The 14,681-nt window shown below is 47.1% G+C and overlaps 1 protein-coding gene across 1 annotated transcript in view; it reads left to right on the plus strand.

The window, feature by feature from the left end:
• Nucleotides 1-14,681, plus strand: part of ARFGEF2 (ADP-ribosylation factor guanine nucleotide-exchange factor 2 (brefeldin A-inhibited)) — a 71,894-nt gene that overhangs the window by 7,299 nt on the left and 49,914 nt on the right. The window contains exons 2-4 of the mRNA XM_004687460.2: nucleotides 6,823-6,853; nucleotides 7,476-7,599; nucleotides 13,780-13,926. Coding sequence (XP_004687517.1) covers nucleotides 6,823-6,853; nucleotides 7,476-7,599; nucleotides 13,780-13,926 — 302 coding nt within the window. The remainder of the gene's footprint in view (nucleotides 1-6,822; nucleotides 6,854-7,475; nucleotides 7,600-13,779; nucleotides 13,927-14,681) is intronic.

A 14,681-nucleotide genomic window follows, 5' to 3' on the forward strand; every position in this document is an offset into this window, starting at 1 on the left:
CCAACTTGCTGTGGCTGGGCAGAGGAGGCTGAGTCTGCAAAGGAAATGGAGAAGGTGCAGGTACAGATAAGGAGAACATGCACTTGTGAAGCCAGAAGTGGAGGAAATTTCAAAGAAGGTGAGGTCAGTAAGGCCAAATGCTGCAGGGAGGTTAAGGAGATGGACACTGGGAAAATGCCCGTCAGATTGAGAAATGTGGGTCACTGGTGATACTAGTTTGAGCCAGTCCGGTGGCATGCGAAGGTGAAAGACAGACTGGAGTGGGCTGGGGCTGAGTGGGAGGTTAGGAGAGAGACAGAGAGCACAAGCAACTCTTTCCCTGAGTCTGGCTGTGGTTTGAGGGGAGAAGGGAGATGTGGAACATGGGACTTTAAAAAATATTTTTATAGGTAGAGAAGACTCGAATTTGTCTAAATATTTCTGGGAAGGATACCAGTTGAGGTTAAAGTAATGCAGAAAAGAGAAAGTACAGTTTATTTATTCAACAAATATTATATATATTCTGTGCCTAGAAACAGAGGTGCTGGGAATTCGGCAGTGAGCAGAACACTCCTGTCTCAATGTACATTCTACTGGGAAGACAAGTAATAAATGAATTGATACATAATGTGTCATGGATAGTATATATGCAGAGGAAGATTACAACAGTAGTCACAGTGAGGGGATGTGGACAGCTTGTGGAGGGGAAGCAGGTAAGGAGATGGAGTGACAAAGAGGGGATGAGGTGGCACTTTAAGGTGGGGAGAGAAGGTCTCTTATGACTCTGAGCAGCCTGATCTGAAGGGACTGAGGGTACCTGGGTGAGGAGGCATTCCAGGCAACAGGAAAAGCACGTGCAAAGGCCTCAGACAGGAACATGCAGGAGGCAGGTTGGAGGCAGGTGCTAGAAGGTGAGATCAGAGGTGGCCAGATCATAACAGAGACTTGAAGGCCAAGGTCAAAACTTAAGATTCTTTTTAAAAGATTTATTTATGCATACAGAACTGGGGTACAGGCCAGAGGTGCAGGGATGGTGAGAGGATTCACCAGAGACAAAATGGGGAGCAGAAGAGGCAGATGGACGAAGTACACTGCTGAGGGGAGCAGCAGGCAAGACAGGAGAGGTCTGCTGCGCCTTGTGGGTCACCCCTCGCCAGGAATCAAACTCATACTGAAGCAGCTGCGGCCAGCTTGCAGTGCTGTGCTTCAACCCATTGAGCCACCAGGGAGGGCCCAAAACTTTATTTATTTTATTTTATTTAGAGATGGGAAGCCAGCAGAGAATTCTGAGCAAAGGAGCAGATTTACATTATAAGCGTTGTGGGTAATCTGTTTTGAGCAGATGTGTACTCATTTACTTTTGAGCGGAATTCCTCTGTGTGGAGAAAGGCTGTGGGGGAAGGAGGTGCAGGGGAGAGGGTGGAAGTGAGCAGTGAAGCCAACTAAGAGAATGTTACCATGGTCCAGGGGAGTGGTGTTGGTGATATCACCTGGCTTCAGGTGACAGTAGTGCCCTGGAGTGGTGAGTTCCAGGAAAGCAGGTGTGGATGGCGAGCTGTGAGGAGGAGGGACGGTCTTGCAGGAAGAGCTGGAGGGTGGGTACAGAGGTCAGTTGGCAGGTTCAGTGACAGGAAGTTGAGGGAGTTTCCTTGAGGCAGCTTCCAATTTCTGCTTGAAGGAGGCCTCTGAGTCAAGTGGAATAGTGGGGGGGCGGGGGGGTTTGAGGCCAGCAGAGAAGGGGCGCCATCCCTTGGACCCCAAGGAGACAGGCTCCTCCGCTGCTGCCCCGCAACTGGCTGCGTGCCCCCAGCTTGCGCTGTGGCCGGAGACTGGTCAAAGGAGATTGGTGGTTCAGTCTCAGTTTGGGGGTTTGCCAGGGATTAGACTGAAGGAGAGTCAAGGCCACTAATGCCTGTCACTCTGGTACTAGGACTTCTAGTGGGAGCCATTCTGGAAAGTGAGAAAAGGGCAAGTCACATGTGGCCTCACTGAATCTGACTGGCCATGGAAGGGTCCTGCTGCGCGGGGGACAGTTGACTGCTCCCCATGCGCACAAGCTCCACATGGTGACAGCTCAGAGGATGGGCCGGATCCACACCGGCTTGGAGGTCACGGGAGGGGAGTTGAAGGAACCGAGGGCAGCCCTGTTTGCACAGAAGGGGAGAGGGTGGCAGATCAGATGTCTGAGGAGGGCTGGGGGCCAAAGGGTTTTGGGACTTTGAGGGTGCAACCAGCGGTGGGGTTGTTGAGATTGCTGATGGTTGTTGTTGGACTCAGCTCTGGAGGGAACGTGAGCCATTTCCAAAGTTCCTCATGCATGGGGGTACGTGACCTGAGAGGTCAGTAGCTCACGAGGCCCAGCAGGAATTTCTCTGGAATACATTGTGGCGTTTGAATTGAAGCCACCCCACCCTGCTCAGGTCTCCCCCATCTCCAGTCTGCTCACTTATTGCCGCCAGTTGTTGGCTGGCAGCTGGGGAAGCGCCACCTGTCAAGATGCGCAGCAGTAAGCAGGAGCACCTGTGTGCTGGTCTTCCCTCACGCACCCTCCTCCTCGTTTCCATCCCAGGGATCTGGAGGGCCCGCTCCGGGGCAGCCAGCCGTGTAGGAATCTGCAAGAACACTTCCTCAGCGAGGTTGTGGGCTGGTGACCCCAGATTCCTCACCTGAGGAATGTTCTGGGTAGGTGCTTTGGCGTTGTGGACACCTAGTGAATGTCAACTGTTCTCACGATTTGGGCTCCTTTAGCCTCTTTTGCCCAGGGACTTGCGGGCCCCACAGTGGCACTAGGAGTCTGCCATATCACTGCCAACTGCTGCTGAAGATAAAAGCAAGAGAGCTGGCATTTATTGACCATCTGCTGTAGGCCAGATTTTGCCTTAGTGGGTAACTGCACAGTACCTCTCTCCCGGGGTTGTCTAGAAGATTGCCTGCACCCAGCCCATTAAATTTTCTGGAGTACCTGGGACTGCTTTTTATCGTCCTCCTTTTTTAGAGTGAAACCAAGATTCCGGGAGGTTTAACCCATCATTCAGCTAGCAGATGTCCATGCCAGGACTTGAACCTCAGCCCTCTTTTTTCTACCTCACCAGGCTATGGCCAGCTATCGGTGAGGCCCCTGCCACACACCTTTTTTCAGTCTCCTTTGCCGCCTCTTTTTAATGGAAAAAAATACTGTTTTATCTGAATATATCTAGAATCCAGCTACTTAGGTTGGGCCATGTGATCCTATCTGACCATCGTGGTTCAGGCTGATACTTGTCTCCACTGCACAGCCTCCCTGCTCCAGGCCCAGGGCAGGCCTGCCTGGATACCAACAAGGCCTCTGATGGGGCTCCCGGCATGGCAGACTCTCTGTCTGCCGGACCCACCCTCCTCATTTACGCTAACCAGCACCCAGAGGATGTCAGAGGCCTGTGCAGGCACCTTTCCCGCCTCCAGGACCTTCCTGTGACCTGGACCCCTACTTTGTTCAATGCAGAGTTTCAAGATTTTTTTTTTTTTTTCTTTAACAGAGTATTTGGGGAGGGCAGCAATACCTAGTTCTGTGGGAACACCTTATCGTAACTGAAGGAAGTTGCAGGTCTGTGAACCAGGGTTCTCCGTGGTGCCTCTTGCCTTCAGCAGCAACTGTGCCTGCCCTGCTGGCAATTTCCTCTTCCTGCTCCTGGGAGCGCTGAGTGGCTCTGCTGCCAGCCACCCTGGTCCTTCCTCATTGCCCTGGTGAAGCCAGGTTGCACCTTCTCTGTGCTCCTGTCTCAGCAACCAGGCAGGGAGATTGGGAGATTCCAGAGCTGCTGGTAAACAGCCTCCCCCAGACCAGAGCAAAACAAACACAGTCCTTTGAAGCATGATTGCCAAGTTCAGGGTTTGTACCAGTGATAGCAAAACTGACATTGTGTTATTCTGCATTTAGTTTACAGAGTAATTCCTCATGCTTATTTGCCAATCAAGTACCCAAAAGATTATGAAATGGGCTCTGGAACCTAATTCTCTGGGTTCAATGCCAGCTCCACTGCTTACAAATTTTAAATCTCTTGGGTTTTTTGTCTTCATCTGTAAACTTCAGTGGAATTTGACCTTGAATCCTGGTGTCCTCTGGCTTCTTGATTACTCTCTGGCCGAGCAAGAGTAGCTTGTGCAGAAGTCACTCTTACCCCTCCGGTTGCTTACTGTCTGCAGCCCGTGACATACTTTCTCTTCCATTCCTTCCGCCCCTTAAAGCAAAGGTGGTAGACAGCAGCTCCGGGGTATTTTTATTTGAAACATAGTATTTACTGAAATAGTTAGAGTTGCTTTGAATTGCAATTCGAGCTTTCACTTAAAATCTTGTGTTTTTACTTAAGGAAAAATCAGAACACACGGTACCTTTGAGCCCCGGAACTGTAGAGTTACCAGTAAACTGGTATTGGAATGGCTGTACCCCTTACCCTGCAAGGTGGGGAAGGGGTTCTCCCTGCCCCTTGTGTCTTACAGCCACTCATGTCTCCTTGAGTCTCCCTGCCTGGCCTTTTCTGCGTCTGAACTCACTCCCCTCCCTGCCTCAGCATGACACCCCCAGAACTGATTCATCAGTTAGGACTGGCACCAGTGACATTCCCAGACAGATTATTTTAGAGCTCAGAGACGCAGTCTTCAGGTACATTTAGCACCTAAACCTAAGTCTTACTAGGAAACCAGGGCTGGTTTGTGCTCAGGCATCAGTGTCCCTCTGTAATGACACACTGTGACAGAATATCAAGCTTGGCCACCAGCCTGGAGCTGTCTCCTGAGCCACCCCCACAGCCTGCGGGGCCTCAGCTGGAGGGAGCCAGAGCTTCCTCTATGATTCCTGTTGCTGAGGGGCAGAAGCCAAGCCACAGAGCACTCTCTCATAGGCCCCTGTGAGAGGCCTACAGGCTAGGAGCAGAGTGTTTGCTCTGAGTCGTCTAGATGTTTCTTCTCTCTTTCCTTGGGTGTGTAATTGAAGGCCTGAGTAGAAGGCTAGGAATTGTTGCCTCGCTTGAGTCCAATTAATCAATTTCATGTCCTCTAACTCACTCTGGATTTGAGTTGTGACTTGTAGAGCTGTGTTCTGGGGTTGCTGAGGTAACTAATGCCACCTCCAAACCCTTGGCTCTCGAGAGTCTGTAAAGAAGCTTCACACATTCAGGGTAGGGCTACTTGGCCGGCTGCTTGGTCACATGATGAGCCCATGGAGCCTGCCGCATAGGAAGACGCAGGACTGATGACACCAGGGTTCTGCGTATTTAGAGGGTGTGTGTCTCAGTGAGCCAAAGCTTGTTCTCCTGAAAATAAGACTGTTTCTTTGAGACTGATTTCTCAGTAGTGACATTTTATATCCGTAACCCTAACTATGTAATTTAACCTTCATGGTAAAAGGTTTTTAGATTAATTTTAATTCATAAAATTATATATGCTTTAGCACAGTATGAAAATGCTTCAGGTCACTGAGTGTGATTACAATGGTAGATTGTAAATTTGTGTTTTTACCACAGTTTTCAAGAAGTGTATGTGCTTATAGAAAATATGGGGGAAAATTAAAGTATCATCCCACTACTTAGACAGTTTTCAATATTTCATCATATCTGTTTCCAGTATTCTGTGCACAGATTTACATAGTTGAGATGTTATTGTATTTTTTTAAATCTTGTGTTAGCTATCATTATGCAGAATAGGGAATAGCTAGAACAAATTGTGGAGCTAAAATGTCCGAGTCCCCATTCTGGTTCTCCAGTTCCTGATTTGCAACTGCAGGCAAGTTCCCCAACTTTTCTGTAAGTTGACTTCCTCTTCTAAACCAGTAGTGACTCTAACCCTGGAGGAGAAAGACAGCTCTGCCCCAGGGGACACTCGCCAATGTCTGGAGCCCATTCTGGTTTTCACATTGCCCAGGAGGTTGCTCCTGTCATCCAGGAAGCAGAGGCCAGGGCTGGCTAGACCTACTGCAGTGCACAGGCCGCTTCCCAGATGCCAGTGGTGCCAAGGCTGAGAATCCTGCTCAATTAGAGATGCAGAATACAGTGCGCACCATGTAGGATTAAATTAGTTGAAATACATGAGGTACTTAGAATGAGGCCTCGCTCAGAGGAGCTGCTATCACTGTTGGCTGTGGTTCAGGTTGTTATAGCCACTTCACATCACTTAAGAGCAGCTTTGCTGCACTAAAAAAAAAAAAAAAAATGCAGGCAGGGCGCTCCCTGTTGGCACAGCAGGTTAGAGCACAGCACTAAGAAGCTAGAGCCACTTCAGCATGAGTTCGATCCCCGCCCCGGAGGTGACCCACATGGCGCGGCAGACCTCTCCTGACCTGGCCGCTGCTCCCCTCAGCAGTATACTTTGTTGATCTACTTATTCTGCTCCCCACTCTGTCCTGGTGAATCCTCTCACCACCCTGTACCTCTGGCCTGTACCCCAGTTGTGTATGCAAAAATAAATAAATCTTGTTTAAAAAATAGCAGTTTTTGGGCCCTCCCTGGTGGCGCAGTGGGTTAAAGCACTGCACTGAGAGGCTAGAGCCACTTCCGCATGAGTTCGATTCCCGCCTGCCCCGGAGGAGACCACACGGCGCGGCAGACCTCTCCTGACCCGCCCGCTGCTCCCCTCAGCAGTGTACTTCGTCGATCTGCCTGTTCTGCTCCCCACTCTGTCTCTGGTGAAGCCTCTCACTGCCCCTGAGCCTCTGGCCTGTACCCCCGTTCTGTATGTACAAATAAATAAATCTTTAAAATAAAAAAAAATTAAAAAAAATAGCAGTTTTCAGTGCTTTCTGAAAATCTTTTAGTAGTTTTTGTAATATAAATATTACATGCTTCTAACATACCTTTCTTTCTTCCCCTCCAGATGAAATTAAAGCAGAATTAGAAAAGCAGAGGTAAGCAGGGACACACTCTCCTTGCTGGGATACAGGGAGCAGGGAGTGGCCATGGTGGGCACTGGGAACTTTTTCTCTGCATGTTTCTACTGTTCTGATCCTGGGAGTAGCACCTGCTCTCCCAGCACAGTGCCGGGCATGTGGCAGGACTCTGGAGGTGTTTGATAGTGCTGGGTTCACAGCACTGCCCAGTAGAAGGTGTTCAGAGAAAGGGTAAGGAAGGTCGAGTTGCTCCTGCTGTGCCTTTTCTTGATGGGAGAGGCAAAGTCCTGACCTCTTGTGTGTCCTGCTTCCTTAGGCAGGACAACTTGCCCTGTATGTGGCTGTTCCTTCTCTTCATGGCAGTGAAGCCAGTTAGTGACATTTCAGAAGTCCCACAGAGGCCCGGCCAAGCCACGGGGCTCCAGGATGCCTTCACTGCGGCTTGCTAGTCCAGAGAGACCTTGTTCTCTGCATGTGGCACTTGGTGTCTGGCCTAATTCACAAGTTAATTGTCTAATCCCACAAATGCAGTTTGCAGGCACTTCTAATTAAATGATTAGGATAGAGTTAGAATAAGGAGTAGAAAAACCAGTTTTAATTTCTTCCTTCCCTCTCTTACCCTTTCCTGTGTTCCTCCCAGGCTTGGCGCTGCCGCACCACCAAAGGCAAACTTCATTGAAGCTGACCAGTATTTCCTTCCATTCGAGCTAGCTTGCCAGTCCAAGTCCCCCCGGGTGGTCAGCACGTCCCTCGACTGCTTGCAGGTACCGTGTTTAAGCTTGGTTGTGGTGAGGGAGTTCTCTCCAGGCCACCGGAGTGAAGTGTCCTTACACAGGAGCTGTGCCGGCGAGCCCCTGTGCCCAGAATGCTCTCGGGGACAGAGGAGGGTATCATCCAACATGCTCTTTGGAGGTTTGTGAGGGAGGGAGCAAAGGGATCTGACCTTTTTTTTTTTTTTAATGAAAAGAATTGGTTTTTATAGAAACAGTTCATAGGTTTATTTTTTAATTGAAGTTACATGACATAATACAAGTTTCAGGTATTCATTGTGGAAGATCAACTTGTGTATATAGTGCATTAAGGTTGCTGCTAAGAGTCTAATTTTGTGTGTTAAATGAAACCTTAAGCATTAATTGGAATATTTGGTACACACGGGCACATAAGATATTTTTATGCAGTCACTTTCTTGATGGCATTAAAATTCATGATATGAAGTACAGAAATAGATATGATTGATTCTCATTACTTGTGGTAATGTGTAAAGTTATTGCAGATGCTGAATTAGCAAATACTAAACCACTGTTTCCAGAAGAAATGTAGGGCTAAGTTCCTACCAGCTTCTGGTCACCATCTGTTAGCTGATCATTGTAGAACCTTGTTTTATGTTTTTCCTGTCTATTACTGTTTGATTAACAGTCACCAGCACTGGAATCCATGCTTGAACAGTACCTATCCAACACATACAATTTCTCCATATGGCACAGTAGTGCCCTCTTGCTCTTGGGGACACTAGCTAGCACTTAAGCATTATGCGCAGGGTACATTTTCAGTGACAGAAACACCCCCCAAAATGGAAAAGCAAGACACAAAAAGAGCTGAAACAAGTGTCTCCTTGTTCAGCCTCATCCAGGAATGTGCATATCAGGTGGTCCAAGTTCTTCACGCTCTGCATGTGTCTGCCATGAGCGCACAAGAGTCACAGTCAGTACTTTGCAGTATACAAGTAAATTTCAGTGCATGGTGTGGGTGCATGTACAGAATCTGCAAATAGTGAGGATTGGCTGTTTAGAGCCACAGTACTCTCGTTATCAGTTACCTTTTCTAGATGAAGCAGCAGCAGAGCAGTACAGAGAACTTTGACTGGCCTTTCCGATAACATATGGACAGTGAGAGGCCGTCTCAGCACTACAGCTTGGGTTTCTTGATTCTTGGTCCAGCAGCCTTATATTTATTCTAAAGATTTACTCCTTAGGTTCTAGTTACATGAAAAAAAAGGATTCTTAACCCCAGTGGGCACCCTACAAGTGAAAACTTGACACATTTAAAAAGCACTTTGAAGAGATTTAGCTTCCAGTACTTTCTAGAACAGCAGTCGTAGTAAGGCTCTATGATATGATTGCTAGAAGCTGTGTTGAAAGATGATCTGTAGCCTCCTCTGGGTTCTTGAGAAGTGCTGTGAATTGACTGGTTATGTCTGCTGAGGCACAAGGCTGTGAAGTGGCAGTGGGCTTAACACATTTTTGGCATTTCTAGTCTAGTATTTACTCCATTAATCGGTTTTCTTTGCTATATCTGTACTTGAAGATTGATGACAGTTCCTTCACAGAAGCAGCCCTTCCAAACGAGAAGCCATTTTCTCATTCACCGTATTTCTGTGCAGATTGTCCTATATGAAACATCCAGTGAGCCAAGAATTCTCGTATGGCAGATTTAAGTCCTACTTCTAGCCTAAAATATTTGTTGCTGTGAACATTTTCTGAGGAAATTTGGCATAAGTGAATTTCCCTTATTTTCTCCTCATGTTGAAGTTTAGTTTTGCAGTTAATGCTGATAACCAACTTGATCAATAGACCGAGAACAGTGGCTAACGTGTATGGAGCCGCAGCCTGTATTCAGCCCATAGCAACGGCTGTGCCCATTTGTTTATGTATCATCTGGGGGACTTCCCTGCTCGTACCGCTAAGTTGACTATTACAGCTAAGTGGCAACCATCTGACTTACAGAGCCTAAGTGTTTAGTATGTAGTCCTTTACAGAAAAAAATGCCCACCTTCCGCCTTTACTATTACTCTATAGTTCTGGTCCCTTTAGTTAGAAAATATGTTGCTTTCCTAGAAATAGTGTTTCTGGCACTCGGTTTCTGGAAGTATCTTACCTGATGGAAACATTGACGTCTTACTTTACTTCAGCTGCTGTCTTGAGTTGTTCCCTCTTGTGTAAAGGTGTTGTTCCCTGCCGTGGGTCTTTTTAGGATGGGAGTTCTCTGTAATTTAGTAGGTGCCCTGGTTCCTTTAGTTAGTATACAAAACTCAAAATGTTTCGGAAAGTACCCACAGAAGTGTGGAGTACGGAATGAAAAGCCGTTTCCTCCTGGTGGTCGACCTCGAGAAGCCTGTGTGACAGGCTTTTGCCGGTGTAGGTGTGGTAACTCCAGTGTTGAAAATGGGAAGCCAGCACCTAGGGGTGCAGATTGGTGGTGGCAGATTTGGGCCAGCCGCAGACGTGCCCCGAAATGTCCTTCTGTGAGCCTGGAGAGGGTGGGGTGGCAGGGTGCTGAGTTTGGGTTGCCACGCACACCGTGAGCGCCACCACCTTCCCTCTCCGCTGGGAGAAGCCTGGAGCCTTTCCTGGCTGCAGCTTCTGCTGCTGTGGAGAATCTGCTTCCTCCTTTGGCACCTGCTCTGCTATCCATTTCCCACGGCTTGTCCAAGCTGGCAAGTGGACTTCAGCATTTTCTGGCACATATCATTAACGGTTTTTTTAGGACATCCTCACAATTTATTCATTCATATTTCATCCATTATATGATTATATACATGTACTGCTGTTATTAAATTATGTGTTATAAAAAAATATAGAACTAGCACTCTTGAAAGAATACTACAAGGAGAAATAGAAATTGAGTTCTAATGTTGTCTTGCTGTGTCCCAGTGAAGGCTGTGGGAAGCTAATGGTCTGAGTCAGCCTGTTCATACTACAAGCATTACCTGTTAGCCCTTATTTCTAGAAAACTTTGGATTTTTTTAATGTACATTTTAAAATCCATTTTTAATTCTCTTAGTTACATATGAGCATTATTCTTGAATATTTTGACAGATAATGCTAAAGCCTCTTGGACCCCGAGCCCAGTTGCCTACTTCCACATAGAATGTTCTTTTATGTGTGTGTGTGTGTATGTGTGTGTGTTTTATATATATATAGAGAGAGAACCATTTGTATAAATTTTTGTGTCCTTGCGTTCAGCAGTTTTTAAGAGCCAACTGTATCACTGCATATAAACACAAAGCAAGTCTTTTGACTGTACTTCGTCACTTCTACATTACCACTGTACATGTGTGGATGTTTTGTCCCTGCCTTATAGAGGGGTACTGAACACGGTGACAGGGGCCGTCCCTGTCAGGCAGCCTCCACACACGCATGTGTCAGTGAACCAGCTGCCCAAAGGCCTCCTCTGTCCCTCTTCCACCCTTTCACTGCATCAGCAAGGAGTAGGTAGGAATGTCTACTCTCCATTTCTGTCACCCCCACAAAGTCCGGGTCACCAGCATCTTCCTCAAGACAGTTAAGAGAGTCACTTCACAGATCCCTTGTCTCTACTTCTGGTGCTTCCAGCCTATTCTGCACATCAGAGGAGCCTTTAATAGTCTGTCACATCATGATCATTCTTTGCCTTCACCTGCCAGAAGCTTCCCACCACACTCACTGTACAAAGTACTTGGCTCAAGCGAGCTTGCCAAATGTGCTCATGCTGCTGAACCTCTGATGTGTTTCCAGGCTTTTCTGTTTGCATTTACAAAAATACTTCTACACATACTCACCTCATCATTTTCTAAAAATGAGATTTTGCTGTGCTTATCATTGCAACCTGCTTTTTCACGATGTCTGCAAATCATACAGGGCCCTGTAGGTCCCAGTCAGTTCTTTTGGCTTTGGTCTGTACCCTGGAAAATATAGACCCTGAGAAAAAGGACGATTTTACTCATGACTATGCTCTCAGTGCCTAGAACATATTAGGCACATGAATAAGAATAAGAATAGAACATATTAGGCACAAGAATAAGAAGGTAAGGTTTTGGGGGGCCTTCTGATGGTACAGGGGGTTAAAGCGCACACTATGAAGCTATCCGCTGCCACTGCAGTACAAGTTCAATTCCCGGCCAGGCAGCTGACCCACAGGGCGCAGCAGACCTCTCCTATCTTGCCCTGTGCTCCCCTCAGCTGTGTATTTCAGTGTATCTGTCTGTTCAGCTCCTCAGTGTCTCTGGTGAATCCTCTTGCCCCTCCCCTTCACATCTCTGGCCTAGACCCCAATTATTGCATACATCAATAAATAGATCTTAAAAAAAAGAAGGGCTTGGAAGGCCCACAGGATGCAGGAATTCTGCTTTCCTCTGGCCCAGTCCCACCCACAGACAAGGAAGTGAAATCGAACTTTACACCCTTTCTATCTTAAGAACAGGTGCCTCTGAAGAATCCTGTAAAAAGAACATTTCTAGTCTCTGATCAGGTTTGAATGAAACATCCAGCATTTTTGCAGCTTGAGTATAGGGTTCACTGGGGCCTCCCTTTCAACATTCACATTTTAGGACTGTATAGAGCTGTCTCACTCATCACTTGGTACTCAGACGGACATGAGTATTAGGATAAGGAGTAAGGAGAGTCAAAAGCCATAACTGATTGGCCGGGTACCCAGCACAGCCCTCTCGGAAGCCTGCATATACTGAGCAGTGAAAGGGGATGAGAAAAGGGCATCTGTTCTTAAAAAATGCCCTTTAGCACGGCACCCACCCCCATCTGGAGATGCCTGGGATTGGACTAGGTCAGCAGAGTGTGCCAGCCTCTGTCCTGTCCATGCAGACCCTTTTTCTCCCCCCACCGCACCCAGAGCATCACATTTCTACTTGTGACTACTCTCTCAACTATTTTTCTGCCTGCTGAGTGGTGGCACTTTCAAGGCTGATGGTGGGAAAAGCCACTGAGATGGGGTGTCAGGCCTGTGCAGGATGGCAGTCTTCCTGTCACAGAGTGGTGGCCCTGTAGATGACCCTGGCCAGGGTTTGAGTTTCGGGTTCTCCATGACAAAATCCAGATATGAGTAAGGTCTTGTATACCTTTGGATTACTAGAGTCAAGGATGTGACTAGGGTACAAAGCACAGGCTTGTTTTTAAGAGACTGCACTCTGTACAAGAAGCAGAGATGCCTCAGACTGCAGGTGTCCCAGAAGGCTGAGTCCGAGCGGTGTTTCTTTCACTTAGCTAGCCATCAGAATAACCTGGACTTAGAATGATGCTCTTTCCTAGAATGTGTAGGTTCTAGTCCAAGAATGTGTATTTTTAAAGAGCTTCCTCGGGATTCTGCATCTCAGCCAACCTCGGAAAGCACCCTGCCCTTTGCGTTTCGGGTTCTCCATGACAAAATCCAGATATGAGTAAGGTCAGCCAGGCAGGTGGCCTTTCAAAGGTGTACCCTGGCCAAACCATCTGTCAGCTGACCAAGAAACAGCCCTATGCAGCCACTTGTCTCCAGCCATATGGGTGACACTGTTCGAGGACATCGGTGTGGATAGTATGCTGTCATGATTCAGCATTCAGAAGGATCAAAGCGTTGAGGCTAAAGTGTCTTATCCCATCCCTGCCACCGTGTAGATTTCTCCTCCCAAATAAAATCTGCCATTTTAGTTTCTAATGTTCCTTTCCATGTGGAGAAAGTATCTATATGTTTTTAAAAGAACTTGAAAAGAAATAATTCAGTACATGCTGTTCACCCACTGAAGGTGTACAGTTCAGAGATTTTTATGTTTTAGCAAATGTGCAACCACTACACAGTCTCATTTTACACCACCCCATCACCACAAAGAAACTGGGACTCATCAGCAGTCACTCCCCATTTTGCTCTGACACCGTCCACAGGCAACCACTGACCGCTTTTGTCTCATTTATGAGTTGTTTTATTCCCTCAGATTTTCATACAAGCGGTTATAGAGCGAACATTCTGGGGACTGTTCTATACCTTGTTCTGCAGTTTCACCATCATGGGGATTTTGCCATAGGGAGACAGGGTGAGCACTGTCCTCATGGGGTGCAGTGCCCACCACACCCCAGGGTAGCAGAGGAACTGTGGCAACCGGAAGTTAAAGGCCACTTGCCTGCCTGAGTGTTACTACCCTGGGTGGCCTCGGTCCTGGTCAGGTGGAAACTTCTCACCCCTGTTCCTTCTGTGTCCAGAAACTCATCGCATACGGCCACATCACTGGCAACGCCCCGGACAGTGGAGCCCCAGGGAAACGGCTGATCGACAGGATCGTGGAAACCATATGCAATTGTTTTCAGGGCCCTCAGACCGATGAAGGAGTGCAGTTACAAATAATTAAGGTATTTCTGTTTGCCTGCTCTGGCTTTTAAATGAGAAAGCTAGGCCCTTTGGGAACTTAGGTTTCTGACTCATCATATATAAGTTGTCTCAAGTAATGCTGAGCTGGAACAGAAAAATGTAAGCATCACTTAGCTCTTTTGTTAAGTGTCAGGATTTATTAGCCAGGATGGAGACAGGAAGAGTGGAACCAGGTGTGTTTTCAAAGTAAACAGTCGCACTAATAATACTGTAAGATACAAATTAAATCAATTTGAAATCCTCTTCGAATTCTGGATTCCTGTTCTGACATTTCTACTCAGGTCTTTGTTGATTCTCACTTAACCAATTTGGCTCATAACCTCCTGTCCCCCTAAACTGCTGCCCTGTTCCATTCTGCTGGGTGGTAAGGGGTGCTACTATTTGCTTGCTGAGAACAGGAACAGATGGGGTATGACCAGGGCCCCAGGTCTTAGGTCCTGAAGAGTGTTAGCTTGGTCACGATAGCACCTGGTTAGCCACACCTTTCCTTGAAAGCCCTTAGGAGAACTGGGAAATGGACCCTCTCCCCTCCTCCCCCCATCAAATCATGAATATTTTGTGATTAATGTGAGGTAATTTTTCAAGTTGGAGCATTTTCCCTCCTGAGAGAAGTGTCTCTAGTTTTAGCTTTTTAAAAAGTGGATAGAAAGCCCACTTCAGCATAATTGCTTCAAATAATTACAAATCCATCTCCTTAAAATTCATAAAACTAACCCAAACCAAACTCAACCCCATA

This window comes from Condylura cristata, unplaced genomic scaffold (genome assembly GCF_000260355.1).
Source record: "Condylura cristata isolate star-nosed mole 26May11 unplaced genomic scaffold, ConCri1.0 scaffold00022, whole genome shotgun sequence".
Lineage (NCBI taxonomy): Eukaryota > Metazoa > Chordata > Mammalia > Eulipotyphla > Talpidae > Condylura > Condylura cristata.